Genomic DNA, 15,388 nt, shown 5'->3' on the forward strand with positions numbered 1-15,388 from the left:
GATTTTACCATGAAGAATTAAATATTAAAAACCTGTCTGAAGCACTTGGTTACTTTTCTCTCCCAGAGTCTAATAAAGCACATGTGAAAGGGTCATTTGTTTTGGTCAGAAATACTTTATGTTCCTCTATTGTAAGTACTCAATATGTTCATTACTCATTTTTAAGATGTACCAAAACACTTTTTTCATCCAAACATTGCCCACCATGATAGCTGCATTGAGACCACAAAGAATGTCTAAGTAATTTATATCAGTGTGCAATATGGGACACCTTGGCTCATGACCCAGAGCAAGTAGTGTTTGTAAAATTGAAGGATAATTCCAATGGGCTTAGTCTGACTGCTGCTTTGCCACCTCTTGTTTGTTTTGAGGAAAGGAGGGAGGATAAGAACAGGGAATGGGCTTGAGGGGAGTTGAGAAAAGCAGCACGAGATCAAATAGGCAGTGAACATATTGCTCCTTAACCAAGCCACTCAAACTGCTGAGATTTCCATCATTTGAAGTACATGATCAGAATATTAAAAAAGGAAAAAATGTTAAGAAAATGTATCTAATTTTTAAAGTTATCACTGGAATATGCTGGAATCTTTTGGCTTTTTGTAAAATATAAATAATGAAGACACTGACTTTTTTTGTGCTTGTGAAGCTAATAGATCATCTCCATGAGACAGGCAGCAATGATGAATTGCAATACGTTATTACTGAAGGGAAAACATTCAAGCCAACATTCACACTGCAGTCAATGAAAGAGTAAAGGGGCCAAAGCAGTGAGCTTCTGAAGAAGGGTTGAAGATGCCACAGGGGATTAGCAGGAACAGCCTCCTTCGCTGACTGGTTGCTCCTGAGGCTTTTCCAGTTTTATGTCAATCATGTCTTCTCTGCTTCTGTCCTGTGTGATTTCCATTCCAGGCAAAGCTGCTGCTACACGTCGGAAGAGCTGCTTTACATTATATCCTGCTTTTGCACTAGTTTCAATGAACATAACATTCAGCTCTTTGGCTTTCCTTTCCCCCTCTTCAATAGACACTTGCCTCTTGTCAGCAAGATCTGTTTTATTTCCTACTAGCATGATGATAACATCACGTCCTCTTTCTGTTCTGACATCATCAATCCATTTTGTAGTTTGCTGGAATGAGTTAACATTTGTGATATCATAAACAACAACTGCCACAGTGGAGTCACGAATGTAGCTAGGAATCAAGCTCCTGAACCGCTCTTGACCTGCTGTGTCCCATAATTGCAATCGTACTGTTCGATCCTCCAAGTACATTGTTTTTGATAAAAAGTCAATGCCAATCGTTGCCTGATAAGTGTTGTCAAAACTGTCATACATGAATCTGGTGATCAAGGATGTCTTTCCAACGCTCTGCTCTCCCAGGAACACCAGCTTGAATTTCCTCAGCGGATTCCCGAAGTCTCCGCCCGCGGACATGATGGAGCCGGAGGAGCAGCCGCCGCCTCAGCCCAAAGACCTCCCGGACCGACTCTGCTCCGACAGGCTGACGAAAAAGGCCAGCGGAAGGCCGGGAGCCGAGCTTTCTCGGCCCCTGCAGGGCCCGGCGGAGGAGCAAGGCTGGAGGGCAGCGGGGCTCTCCAAAGACAGGCAGCCGTCGCCGTCGCCGCCTCCCGGCAGAGTCGCCGAGCACCGAGCGAGCCCGCGTTTGGGAAGGGAAGCAGGCCGCTGTCAGAAACAGGGTGTGCTCTGGGTTCCCAGGGCTAGAGCCGTTCCCTCCTCAGCACCCCGCCGGGAGACTGGGGTGAGGGAGGCGGATGGAGGGTGGCGGAGCCGGAACCGCAGAAGTGTGCGGGACCTCTCACGCGCAGCGCCTCAGCTCCCACGGCCGCCGCCGCCGCCGCCGCAGCCCACCTGCCGAGTGCGCGAGCCCCTGGCGCGGCGCGGGGCGAGCCCGGGCCTCCAGTAAATGTATTTTAAAGCTGTAGTGTTTAAATCCTCGTGAGTCTAGAAACAAGTTCAAGTGCATACAGGAAATTTATATGTGAAAATGATGGCATTACACATTTATTAGGGAAAAGACAAAATTATTTGATCAACTATGTTGAACAAAATAGCCATTTTCTGAAAAAACAAAATAACCATTTTTCCATTTGGGAAAAAATAAGCTGGATCTATACCTCACTCTTTATATTAAAATAAATTCCAGATGTGAACATAATCCAGTTGATTATTTTATCAATATTAATAAGATGCACTAAAGGAAAACAAATGAGTAATTCTGACCATATACTTACTAAATTTCTAGATGTCAAACTACATAAACAATAATAAAAGACTCATTTGTAAAAATATTTGCTAAATTGAAGGTTAATTTTCCCAGTAAACAGAAATCTCTTTCAAATAAATACTAAAAAGCAAACAACTCAATAGAAAGACTTTAAAAGATACAAACAGGGCGGCGCCTGTGGCTCAAAGGAGTAGGGCGCCGGCCCCCCATGCCAGAGGTGGCGGTTCCGGCCCTGGCCCAAAACTGCAAAAACAAACAAACAAACAAAAAAAATGATACAAACAGGCAATTATGGTAGTGATGTATGTGTCAGCAATTCCTGAACTTTGTTCAACATTGGAATCACCTGGAGCTCTTTTAAAACACACTGATGCCGCTCTCCCACACAGCCTGATGTAATTAATATGGCCTATGACTTGAGCCTTGGGATATTTAGAAATTCTCTGATTCTAAAAAGTTTAACAAAGTTTGGGAATCAATGGGCTATGCAGTAAGCCTATAAAAGATTATCACTAATAATTAAAAGAATGTAAATGATAACAAAAGATGCCATTTTTCATTTATCAGATTATCAAGGATAAAATGGTGTTAAGAGTCAGTGTTGGAGGGTGGAAGGTGGAGTCAGCAAAACATTATTGACAGTATGTAAATTGAAATAAACTTTCTGAAGGGCAATTTGGCAATCTTGTGCATATGTAAAACTTGTATAGCCTTTGACTCAGTAATTCCTTTTTTTTTGGCCAGGGCCGGGTTTGAACCCACCACCTCTGGCACATGGGGCCGGCACCCTACTCCTTTGAGCCACAGGCGTCACCCTGACTCAGTATTTCTGTTTGCAGGAATGGATTGTAAGTACACTTTTGCATAAATCCTCAAAGATGTTTGATTTAGTATTATTCTTGTAACTTTTTATGTTGTTTTTATTTGTTTGCTTTAACAAGGGCTGTGTCTTGGAAGTTGTTGCTGAGTGGAGGTGGCAGTTGTCCCACACAGCGAATCCATGACATCCAGTCCTTCAGAGACAGGGAAAGAAAACTAACATTTATTTCATGCCCACCATGTTCTAGGCCACTGTACCAGATATTTCTATATGTCAGCTCTGTAAAAAGAACATAGGTATATTCTCTTATGAACATCCTTTGAGGGTGTCAGGAGCCATGTTTCAGGAGATGGGGGTCAGGGAGATCCACCCAGGGAAGAAATTTTTCCTCACGTGCTTGGAGGTCCTCTCTTCTTCCTACCAAGAAGCTGGCCCAAATGTCCGGAACCTGGATTGTCCTTTTTCTCCCAGCTAACATCCACGCAATGAGAAAGGAAGGGAGCCAGCACCGACTCACTGAAAATTTGGCTAAATCAGACACTGGAGCCCAGGATGGCAGGAGCTTGAAGCAGCAGACTACAGAAGCTAACTTCAGCCATGAAAAGCGCTGTCAAGCACAGGCAAGGATTACACTGATGATGTGTCACACCTGTAAACAGGGCCATTCTGGGTGGGTAGATTTGATCCTGGCGGAAGAAAGAACTTGGTCACTTAGGAAGTTACAAAGGTTACCTGCCTGGAAGGGAGGCACTGAGTAAGGAGGGTGCTCTGCAATCCTGCTGATCTGTGTCAGTTTTGAAATTCTGTTACTCTCTATGCCCCCATGCCCCAGATTCAGGGGACAACTTGCTAATCCCTTCAGCTGCTTGAAGCACCTGTGGGAGAGGCCTTCTGGAGGCCAAGCCAACTTTTGTTGCTTAATATGTAAGTAATTCTTTTTTTTTTTTTTTTGACACAGAGTCTCAAGCTGTCACCCTGGGTAGAGTGCTGTGGCATCATAGCTCGCAGCAACCTCCAACTCCTGGGCTTAAGCGATTCTCTTGCCTCAGCCTCCCAAGTAGCTGGGACTACCGGCGCCCACCACAATGCCCGGCTATTTTTTGGTTGCAGCCGTCATTGTTGTTTGGCAGGCCCAGGCTGGATTTGAACCCTCCAGCTCTGGTGTATGTGGCTGGCCTTAGCTGCTTGAGCTACAGGCGCCGAGCCAATATGTAAGTAATTCTAATGGTGGGAATTTCACTGAGCAGGGAAAAGAGGACAGGGCAGGGCCAGCCTAGCCTGGTGGGAAGGCAGGCCTTTGGGCACCCATAAGTCAGGATCTATAGATGGCCACCACTCTCCCTCTTTCAGGACCTGTTCTGGAACTCATATCTTGGGGCAACTTTGGTCGGAATATGGAATCTTCTGTCCTGCGTGGGTGACACACCTTCATAAATTGCAAGTATTTAGGGCACCTGTGGCGTGGAGATGGCAGATACAAGAAAACACAAACCAAAGAGGCCACCAGTATAAAGTTTACAACACTACTGACAACAATGAGATTTCACAGACTTATAGAGAAACAAAAGCCAAACAGACACATGTAGAGGAAAGAATAGGAGATTTGGAGTTCGATCTGGAGTTGAACACTGGCTCTGGCACTTACTAGCTGGACAGCATTAGACCATTACCTGATCTCTCTGAGACTCATTTTCCCCATCTGTGAAATGGGATTATTGTAAAGATTTTTTTTTTTTTCTTTGAGACAGTTTCATTTTGTTACCGTTTGTAGAATGCTGTGGAGTCACAGCTCACAGCAACCTCAAACTCCTGGGCTCAAGCGATTCTGTAGTCTCAGCCTCCCAAGTAGCTGGGACTACAGGCACCCTCCACAATGCCTGGCTATTTTTAGAGATGAGGTCTCGCTCTGGCTCAGGCTGGTCTTGAACCTATGAGCTCAGGCAATCCACCCGCCTGGGCCTCCCAAGTGCTAGGATTACAGACATGAGCCATCGCACCCAGCAAAGATTTTTTAATATATAAATACTGTACATATATAGATACACGTATATTTATATAGAGAGAGGCTGGCACATGGAGTCTGGCATGTAATAAACCTTAATCAATTGTGCCATAAGTGAACTTGGGAAGCAAAGAGCCTGAAGTTTGATGTGGGCTGGAGAAGACAGGGAAAGCTTTGTTCACTGATGACAAAGACTTGTGAGCACCTCCTAAATGCTAGGCACTGTGATATAGGTTCTGGGTGGCAGAATAAATGTGTTACCTGCTCTTGTGGAGACTAAATAAATGAAAACAACTTATAATCATGAACTGTGATAGGTACTAGGAGGAAAAAAACAAGATGTTTGCTTTGAAAGACAGTGAGAGATTCTGACAGGGGGTGGCTCAGGGATGAGCTCCCAGAAGACATGGCCTTTCAGGTAAAGCCGGAAGGAAAATTGGAAGTTAGCTACAGTATGCGGGCTGTAGGGAGAACCTTCACAGGCTGAAGGTACATCACACATCGAGACACCAGGAAGTAGAAAAGGCTGGCATGTTCAGGAACTGAACCTGTGTGTCTGGGGCGCAGTGAGTCGGGAGGCACAAGGTGAGAGCTATCAGGGAAGGTGGCTCAGGTGAGGCCTTGGACACCATGGTAAGGATTTGGTATTTCATTTGAAGGGACTAGATGTCACTGGTAGGTATTAAGCAGAGAAGTGAGGGAAATGAGCCCACCCTGGCTCTGGGCAGGGACAGGGTTGGGCAGGCCTGGGAGTGGAAGGTGAGTTGTAGTGGCTCAGATGCCCAAAAAGTGGTTGCTTGGGCCAGGGAGGGTGGCAGAGGCAGAGAGAAGGATGGGATTTGAGAGGGGTTTCCTAGTATTTCCTACGGGAGACAGCGATGGATTAGACATGAGGGTGAGGCAGAGGATGTCCCATGAGCTTCAGGAAGTCAACAAGTAAGGGCCTAATACAAGGGGCTGGGCCTGAAGGGGAGGGTGGCAAGTACTCACATGAGGCTGGCAGGGAGTGTCTGGGTTGGGGGGGCTGAGACTGGAGCTGGGTCCTGAAATGGCCACAAGATTTGGAAAGGCAGTGGCAGGGGAGGTCTCTAGGAGGGTTTGCAGCAGATTTGGGTGCAGAGTAGGAATGGCTTGCCTCACTCCCCGTGGGTGGCACAGAAGAGGGAGAGCCTGCACCAGGGAAGGGTGTGGGCGGTAGGCCGTGGGGTTTGAAACCTGTCAGGGAGGGGTGGGTGGGGAATCTGAGCAAGGCAGAGGTGTCAGCCTTGACGTCAGAGACACTAAGAAGCTATCCTGGGCCAGCAGCCAGTGACCAGGCAGCACCTGTCACTCAACCACAGGTACCAAGCAGAGGGAGAGACATCAGCCGCTGGCCACAGAGCTTGTGCTTTCTGAAAGTATTTACAGCCCATCTACTCTGGGCTCAGAAAGGTGATCTATGGGATGGATGTTTCTGGGAATGGTCTCTTGGCTCCCAGGACACTTTTTCACTGGGGTCTCCTGTGGTGGCTCTTCTTCCTTGGCCAGCAGGCATTTAAGGGTGCAAAGCAGGAGAGCACAGACTTCTACCCCTTCCCCTCTGTTTTTTCACCCTGTTCTTTGGAGGTCTCATCCAGCTCCATGGCTGAGAAATCAAGTATATTCTTCTTTGTGCATTCAAACAGATTGTCCCCCACCCTGTCTCCTGAGTTCCAGATTTGTATTTTCAACTGCCCACCTCACATCTCCACTTGGATATGAATCTCTCCAAGACAGGGCTGGTGGGTCACTCCTATAATCCCAGCACTCTGGGAGGCTGAGGGGGTGGATTGCCTGAGTTCACAGGTTTGAGACCAGCCTAAGCAAGAGAGAGAACCACCCACCCCCAGCCCCATCTCTAAAAATAGCTATTGTGGTGGGCGCCTGTAGTACCAGTTGCTCGGGAGGCTGAGACAAGAGAATTGCTTGAGCCCAAGAGTTTGAGGTTGCCGTGAGCTATGACACCATGGCATTCTACTGAGGGTGACAAAGTAACATTCTGTCTTAAAAAAAATAAATAAAAAATAAAACTGGTTTGGCGCCTGTAGCTCAGTGGTTAGGGCACTGGCCACATACACCAAGACTGGGGTTTGAACCTGGCCTGCTAAAGAACAATGACAACTACAATTCAAAAAAAAAAATAGCCAGGTGTTGTGGCAGGTGCCTGTAGTTCCAGCTACTTGGGAGGCTGAGGCAAGAGACTCACTTAACCCCAAGAGTTAGAGGTTGCTGTGAGCTGTGACACCACAGCACTCTACCAAGGGTAACGTAGTGAGACTCTGTCTCAAAAGAAAATAAATAAAATAAAATAAAATGTCCAAGACAGAAACCTCAGCTTCTTCCACCCTAACTCATTTCTACCCTAGTGCCCCCACCAGAGTAAGGGGCACTTCCCAGTTACTGAGGGAAAACCCTGAGAGGCACCTGTGATGTCTCATTCCATATCTTGTCTATCTGTAAGTGCTGTAAATTCTACCTCCAAGGGTGGCGCCTGTGGCTCAGTGAGTAGGGCACCAGCTCCATATAGGTGGTAGGTTTGAACCCGGCCCCGGCCAAACTGCAACAAAAGAAATAGCCGGGCTTTGGGGCGGGCGCCTGTAGTCCCAGCTACTCGGGAGGCTGAGGCAAGAGAATCACCTAAGCCCAAGAGCTGGAGGTTGCTGTGAGCTGTGACACCACAACAGTCTACCGAGGGCGACAAAGAGACACTCTGTCTCTAGAAAAAAAAAATTAAAAAATTAAAAATTCTACCTTCAAAAAAATCCAGTCTGTACATTTCCACTGTCCATTGCTATTACGCCAATCAGCTACCACTACTCCTTGGGCTACTGGAAAACCTTCTCACTTGCCTCTAGGTTCTACTCCACTCTCCCCTGACTAGCCAAAGTGATCTATGTAAAACACAAAACAGATGACGTCCATCCTCAGATTAAACCCCCCTCCCCCACCAGGGTTCCCCTTTGTGTTTCAGAACAAAACCCATCTGGCTCAATGTAAGGCTCTGGCTTCAGCTTCTCCCACTGGCTTCTTCTCCCTTCCCTGCTCTCTGCTGTCTAGCCACACTGGTTTTCTCTGCTTCTAGAGCAGACCAACCTTGTGTCTGCCTCAGGGCCTTTGCATGTACAATGTGCTCTTTCTGGAACATAGTCATCAATTTTTTTTTTTTTTTTTTTAGAGACAGGGTCTTACTCTGTCACCCTCGGTAGAGTGCCACAGCATCACAGCTCACAGCAACCTCCAGCTCTTGGGCTTAGGTGATTCTTTTGCCTCAGCCTCCCAAGTGGCTGGGACTATAGGCGCCCACCACAATGCCTGGCTATCTTTTTGTTGTCATTTGGCAGGGGCTGGGTTCGAAACCTCCACCCTCGGTATGTGGGGCTGGCACCCTACCCACTGAGCCACAGGTGCCGCCCATTATCATCAATCTTATCGCCATTCAGTTATTTGTTCAGATGTCACCCCACGCACACAACTGGTGTTCCCTTCCTGTTGCCAGTCACTCACTATCACATTCTTCTAAGAAATACTATTAGAAATAGTCAGATATGGTGGTGCCCGTGGCTCAGTGGGTAGGGTGCTGGCCCCATATTCCGAGGGTGGCAGGATCGAACCTGGCCCCGGCCAAACTGCAACAAAAAAATAGCCAGGTGTTGTGGTGGGCGCCTGTAGTCCCAGTTACTTGGGAGGCTGAGGCAAGAGGCTAAGCCCAAGAGCTGGAGGTTGCTGTGAGGCTGTGATGTCATAGCACTCTACGGAGGGCGACAGTGAGACTCTGTCTCTTAAAAAGAAAGAAAGAAATAGTCAGATACTAGGTAGGGCATGGTGCTCACACCTGTAATTCTAGTATTCTGGGAGCCCGAGGGGAGTGGATTTCCCTGAGCTCAGGAGTGTGCCACAGCATTCCACACAGGGTGACTGAGTAAGACTGTCTCAAAACAAGAACAAAAAAAAAAAAAAAGAAAGAAAGAAATAGATACTGACTTACTCTCTGTCGCCCCCACTAGCATGGAAGCGTCATGAGAGCTGGATCTTGTCTGACCTGCCCCAGGCTCTTTCTCCTACTCCTAGAACAATAATAGTAGGTGCACTGTGGGAGCCCAGTAAATATTTGTTCAATGAATGAAAACATGCCTCAGATGTGTATGATTCCTGGTCTTCTTGAAGGAGTGCGATAAGTCACAGGAAGAGTTACCTAAGCACACAAGGCAGAAAATGGTAACTCCAAGAAGTGATTCACAGCTAGTCTGATGAGCTGACAGTTTACCTTAATGTTCCTGGATGATCCCCTGATGGGAGTCTCTAACTGGGCCTGCAAAGCCAAAGGCCCAATCCATAGGCATGAGCCTGGAAGGGACCCTGCAAGGACCAAAAGGAAGGGCAGATGAGGAGCTGTTGCAAAGTTGGGGAGTGTGACAAAGAGCCTCATCTCGGCACCCCCAACAGGCATGGAGAAGATGGGGCCAAGGGAAGAAATGATAATAAAGTCCTTAGGCCAGGCGTGGTGGCTCATGCCTGTAATCCCAGCATTCTTGGAGGCCGAGACGGGTTGATTGCCTGAGCTCACAGGTTGGAGACCAGCCTGAGCCAGAGCAAGACCTCGTCTCAAAAAATAGCCAGGCATTGTGGGGGACACCTGTGTAGTCCCAGTCCCTCACTTGGGAGGGTGAGGCAAGAAAATCACTTGAGTCCAAGAGTTTGAAGTTTCTGTGAGCTGTGATGCTACGGCACTCTATCGAGGGCAACAAAGTGAAACTCTATCTCAAAAATAAATAAATGAATAAATAAATTAATTAATTAAAATCCTTCATCCAAGTATTGACCAGACCTGATACTGCTTAGCTTCCGAGATCAGATGAGATGTGTTCAGGGTGGTATGGTCATAGATAATAACATTCTAATAACAACACAGAAACGATCCCATTGCTCCAAGTTTGTATGCTCCAGGCACGTGCTGAGCGCACTGCTTAATCCTCACATCATTTCTCCCCATAGCTGGAGAAGCCAAAGTTTGAAGCGGTTAAGGAACTTGTCTGGGGTGATAGGACTTGGAAATGACAGCGCAAGGTATCAAACCCTGTCTGATTCCAAAGCCGGTATTCTTAACCACTCTAATGAGGCTAACACTTTTGCAAATATTAAACTATTATGTTTTAAATGCTCCTATAACATCTCACCTGACACCTCTAGGTGTGAGACAGAGAAGCTGAAGGAAACCTTTGACCACTTTTCACGTTTGACTCTGAGATGGGTCACCAGCAGAGGCCCTGTGCCTCCATGGGACAGTCAGCTTGGTAAGGGGTAGAGTGATGTCCTCATGAGGACTGGGTCATCCCTCCAGTGTCCCTCAGCTACTTGTGTGGTGGATGTTGGGTTGAGGGACACAGGTATGAAGTGGGACCTTCTGGGACTAGGAATGGTGACCCCATGGCTGAGGCTCAAGATGGACCCACCAAGCCAGGGACCAGGGAAAGAGAGGCAGAGACCAGAGGGATCCATAGGAGGTGACGGCAGGACCTTGGCTAGCACTCCCTGAGAGCGAGGCCTCCGCCAGCAGGAACAAGCAAGACTTGACCCCTGCACAGCTCAGCCTGGTGCCCCTGCTGAGACCACAGTGGCCAGAGGGGCACAAGAACATGCTGCCTCCCCAAATCACTGGGAGCCCACAGGAAGCTCCCTCACCCACCCAGAGGAGAAGCAGTTATGGATTGCCTGATCATTAGCTAATGATGATGTTCAATTTTTATAGCCCACGAAATTTACCAGATGAGAATTTCTTGTTAAAGGGTTTTCGTCACTAACCAGTAGGTGGCTTCATGAGGAAAGGCAAATCAATACATTCCCCCACCCGTCTCTGAGCTGCGTATGATGACATTCACAAGCCTGCTCTGCCGCTGCACAACATCACACAGTTTGGGGGCCTGTTTTGCACCAGGCCACTCTGTTACATCATTTACATGCACAATCCTATTCACTCTTCTCAGTATTCTTCCTCAGAAATACTCTCCATTTCAGATTACCCATTGAGACTAGCTGTGTGACCTTGGGAAAATTCCGTAACCTCTCTGAGCCTGACTTTCTTCACCAAATGCAGATAGCATCCCTTGCTAGCAGAGTATCAGGCATACAGAATGTGCTCCATAAGAAGTCACCACTGTTGTCAACAGCTCTTGGGAGCACGCAGAGAGGTAAGGAAAGGCAGGTAGGTGATGGGGATGGGGTAAAGGGACTCCTCTGGGGAAGAAATTAACAAAAGGACAAGCTCTTAACACTGTGGTGACACAAGTGATCTTATTCAGAGTCATGAAAGTGGGGTGAAATTTCAGGGGTGAGGAAGCCCTCTCCCCAGAAACACAGACGTACCTGAGAGCACTCAGGGGCCATCGGAGGTAAAAGTGGGGGATCTGGAGCTTCCAGGTCCTGTGTATCCTCAAATGCACTGACGTTTCTTCCTGACCTGGTACTTTCTTCATGCCCTTCTCGGTTCTGTGGGACAAACACATTAGTCCCCGGGTCAGGATGGCCTTCTGAGACCTGGAGATTCATTCCAGCCACCTCTCTGCAGCCTGGGACAGGTTGTGGGGAGGTGAGGATGATCCCTAAGAGTGAGGCCTTGTCAGGGCTTCCTGGGGGAATTTCAAGGGGGGTTTATAAGAAAGTGAAAGTAATGCCGTCAGATTCCTCTTGAAGATAAGCCAGATGAATTATTAAGGAGTGGAGCTGAAGGAAGTCTGGTCTTAGCTATAGGGGTCTCACATCTATCTCTGAGAGTATTTCTAACAATCTGGGTCTACTCTGGTGGAGAGAAATGTCTTGTGCTGTGAAAGATAAGCAGGGAGCTAGAATTAGGCTTACATAAGGCAGCTCTCGACCAAGGGGAGCCTGCTGGGATCCAGGCTCAGAGACAGCTCTGCACTGCTCAGAAGCTATTTTTAAAAGTGTGAAACTCAATATGTGTGTGTGTCGGGGAGGGGGGGGCACAGTGGGGAGGGCTGGAAGTCAGGTGGTTGAGGCCATCTGGATCCCTAAGGGACACTTGCTTTTCTGGGAAGGTGAAGCCGGTCACTTCTTGCCTGACACCCCTAGATCTCTATTTTGAGCCCTGAAAATAAATCCCTGCCCTGTTGTTCAGGGCTGTTCCATGGGCCAGAACAGAATTTTATTGTTCACTCCGCCCCTCATTTCAGCCCTTTTAGTGGCCCTTGTAGTAGATGCCGTGTGTGACAGCTTAAAAAGAATACGTAATAGTTCCATGTTAAAAACAAAATGAAGCAAGAAACCTTCTCTGTGTTCTGTTTATGACTATTTTTAAACGTACATTTAAAATGTGCGTCTTTCTGTCTCTCTGTGTGCTAGTTCTGAGTTTCCCAGCATCCTGTCTGCCTGGGAACATGATCAGCTTCCTCTCTTTTCTGAGGCTTCGGTTTCCCAGTGAACTGTCTCTCACCTAAACAGCCCTATCAGAAACCAAGCCACAGCCAGACCTGCACTCACACTGACCAGAGTTAGGTGCGTTGGTAGGAGATGTGTGTAAAGTGTCATTTTTCTGTTTCTGTGATTTAGAACAAAATAGCTTGAATGGCAGTGGTAATAATGATAAGAGGAGTTGAGGTTCTTTAAAGAACATGCCTGGTTCTCTTACAAATCAAAAGCAGTTTGGAAGTGACTCGAATAGTTGGTAGGTCTCTTACTAGCAGAGCAGGAGTCTTGTTTCTGGAGATCTTTATTAAAAGTCAGTGCTGGGTAGCGCCTGCGGCTCAGTGAGTAGGGCGCCGGCCCCATATACCAAGGGTAGCGGGTTCAAACCCGGCCTGGGCCAAACTGCAACCAAAAAATAGCCAGGCGTTGTGGCGGGTGCCTGTAGTCCCAGCTACTCGGGAGGCTGAGGCAAGAGAATCACGTAAGCCCAAGAGTTGGAGGTTGCTGTGAGTCCTGTGACATCATGGCACTCTACCGAGGGCGGTAAAGTGAGACTCTGTCTGTACAAAAAAAAAAAAAAGTCAGTGCTGGGCAGCACCTGTGGCTCAGTGGGTAGGGCACTGGCCCCATATACCAAGGGTGGAGGGTTCAAATCCGGCCCTGGCCAAATGGCAGCAAAAAATAGCCAGGTGTTGTGGTGGGCACCTGTAGTCCCAGCTACCTGGGAGGCTGAGGCAAGAGAATCACCTAAGCCCAAGAGCTGGAGGTTGCTGTGAGCTGTGACACCATGGCACTCTACTAAGGGTGACGAAGTGAGACTCTGTCTCTAAAAAAAAAAGTCAGTGCTAAGAAATCATTGGCCAAAAGCACCTATGGATGGAGTAAGTGTGCAGATGCTAGATGCAGCTATAATATTTCACTTTTTATTTTGCCACAAGGGAGAAAGGAAGCTTGTCATTAGACCAAGAAAAAAAAAATCTACAAAGAGTTTGAAACCAAGCTTTCTTAAAGTCAAAGAGAAAGTCATATGAAAAACTCAGAATAGGGCAGTGCCTGTGGCTCAGTGGGTAGGGTGCCGGCCCCATACACCGAGGGTGGTGGGTTCAAACCTGCACCTGGTCAAACTGCAACAAAAAAATAGCCGGGCGTTGTAGCGGGTGCCTGTAGTCCCAGCTACTTGGGAGGCTGAGGCAAGAGAATCACCTAAGCTGAGGAGTTGGAGGTTGCTGTGAGCTGTGACGCCATGGCACTCTACCAAGGGTGACAAAGTAAGACTCTGTCTCTAAAAAACAAACAAACAAAAAACTCAGAATAACTTCTGATTGTAGGTGAACTTTCAGAATGTGAGGAAGGGACCTAGATTAGACTGAACATTGATAGTTGGTAGTTTGTTTTGCAGTAAAAAGTAAGGACAAATTATCAGTTCTTTATCCAATTTGGTAGGAGTATTACTTTTGTAGATAACGAATGCAAAATAAAACCAAGAACAGCTAAAATTTCAAATGGTAAATTTTTAAAGAATCACATCTTGGGGATAAAAAAATTGATCTGGCAAAAATTAGATTTTTTTTGTTTTTGTTTTTGTTTTTTTTTTAAGATAGAGTCTCAAGCTGTTGCCCTGGGTAGAGTTCTGTGGCATCATAGCTCATAGCAACCTCCGCCTCAGGCTCAAGCAATCCTTTTGCCTCAGTTTTTCCACTTTTTAGTAGAGACGGGGGTCTCACTTTTGCTCAGGCTGGTCTTGAACTCGTGAGCTCAAGCAATCCACCTACCTCAGCCTCCCAGAGTGCTAGGATTATAGGCATGAGCTACCGCTCCCAGCCAAAAATTAGATTTGTTAAGAAACAGTGGCCCTGGGCAGCGCCTGTGGCTCAGTGAGTAGGTCTCAGGCCCCCTATACTGAGACTGGTGGGTTTGAACCCAGCCCTGGCCAAACTGCAAAAAAAAGCTGGGCATTGCGGGGGCGCCTGTAGTCCCAGCTACTCAGGAGGCTGAGGCAAGAGAATCGCCTAAGCCCAAGAGCTGGAGTTTGCTGTGAGCTGTGACGCTACAGCACTCTACCAAGGGCTATAAAGTGAGACTCTGCCTCTAAAAAAAAAAAGAAAAGAAAAGAAAAGAAAAAGAAATAGTGGCCCCACCCAAAAGAAAATTCACAAAGGTAAAGCTATAATGGAAAATTAATGAAGATTAGTGAATTAAATACCTAATTGTACCTAGATGTTCTCATTTCTCTAAATCTTAATTATAATTTTAAAAATAACGTAGAGATTAGAATGTGGTAAAGCCTTCTTTCGGTAAATATGTCTCAGGTAAATATATCCCAGGTGAAAGGAAGCCCAGGTGCCACCATTCAGAGCTCTCTGCCCTGCCCAGACATCTGGAAAGGCCCTGCAAGGGGTGGCTATGTATTCCCCATGATTGTCTACCTGACTTATGAAGGTGAGACCCAGAATGGATGCTGGTTCTAGGCAGCCAATCAGTGAGATCCTCAGTCACAGGTGTGACTTGGTGCCAGCTGGTGGTGGTTGGAGCTGGGCTCCCAGGATGAAGAAAGGAGGCTGTGGTAGGTTGAACAGTTGCAGAGAGAGTGGCCTTGCAGGTGGTCTGGGTGTGAGGCCCAGAGCCGGCTTCTTTTCCCTGCCTCCTGTTCTTTCTTTCTGCCCTTTTAGACCTCTTCCTTGATTGAACCATTTCTCCCTACTGTGATCCAGATACCAGGGCTGCTCCATGGCAGGGCTATGGTGATGGGATAGACAGACAGACAGAGGGAGAGGAGCTCCTGCCTGCAGGCTGCCAGGGACTTAGAGCCAGGGGAGGGACCTCCCACTTGCTGACCCTGTAGGCAGAATGGGGAAAGCAGAGAGGAGCTGATCAGTGGCAGGGAGTATC

General features: G+C 47.3%; 2 protein-coding genes across 2 annotated transcripts in view; both read right to left on the reverse strand.

The window, feature by feature from the left end:
• Positions 1-11,887, reverse strand: part of PLA2G4E (phospholipase A2 group IVE) — a 67,065-nt gene extending 55,178 nt beyond the window's left edge. Inside the window, exon 1 of the mRNA XM_053594918.1 lies at positions 11,444-11,887. Within this exon, the coding sequence (XP_053450893.1) occupies positions 11,444-11,626 (183 nt within the window). The 5' untranslated portion in view covers positions 11,627-11,887. The remainder of the gene's footprint in view (positions 1-11,443) is intronic.
• On the reverse strand, positions 325-2,635 carry LOC128588231 (ras-related protein Rab-6A-like). Its single transcript, XM_053594925.1, has one exon. The coding sequence runs from the start codon at positions 1,430-1,432 to the stop codon at positions 806-808; it is 627 nt and encodes a 208-aa protein (XP_053450900.1). The 5' UTR covers positions 1,433-2,635; the 3' UTR covers positions 325-805.
• Positions 11,888-15,388: the final 3,501 nt, after the last annotated feature.

This window comes from Nycticebus coucang, chromosome 6 (assembly GCF_027406575.1).
Source record: "Nycticebus coucang isolate mNycCou1 chromosome 6, mNycCou1.pri, whole genome shotgun sequence".
In the NCBI taxonomy this organism is placed as follows: Eukaryota; Metazoa; Chordata; class Mammalia; order Primates; family Lorisidae; genus Nycticebus; species Nycticebus coucang.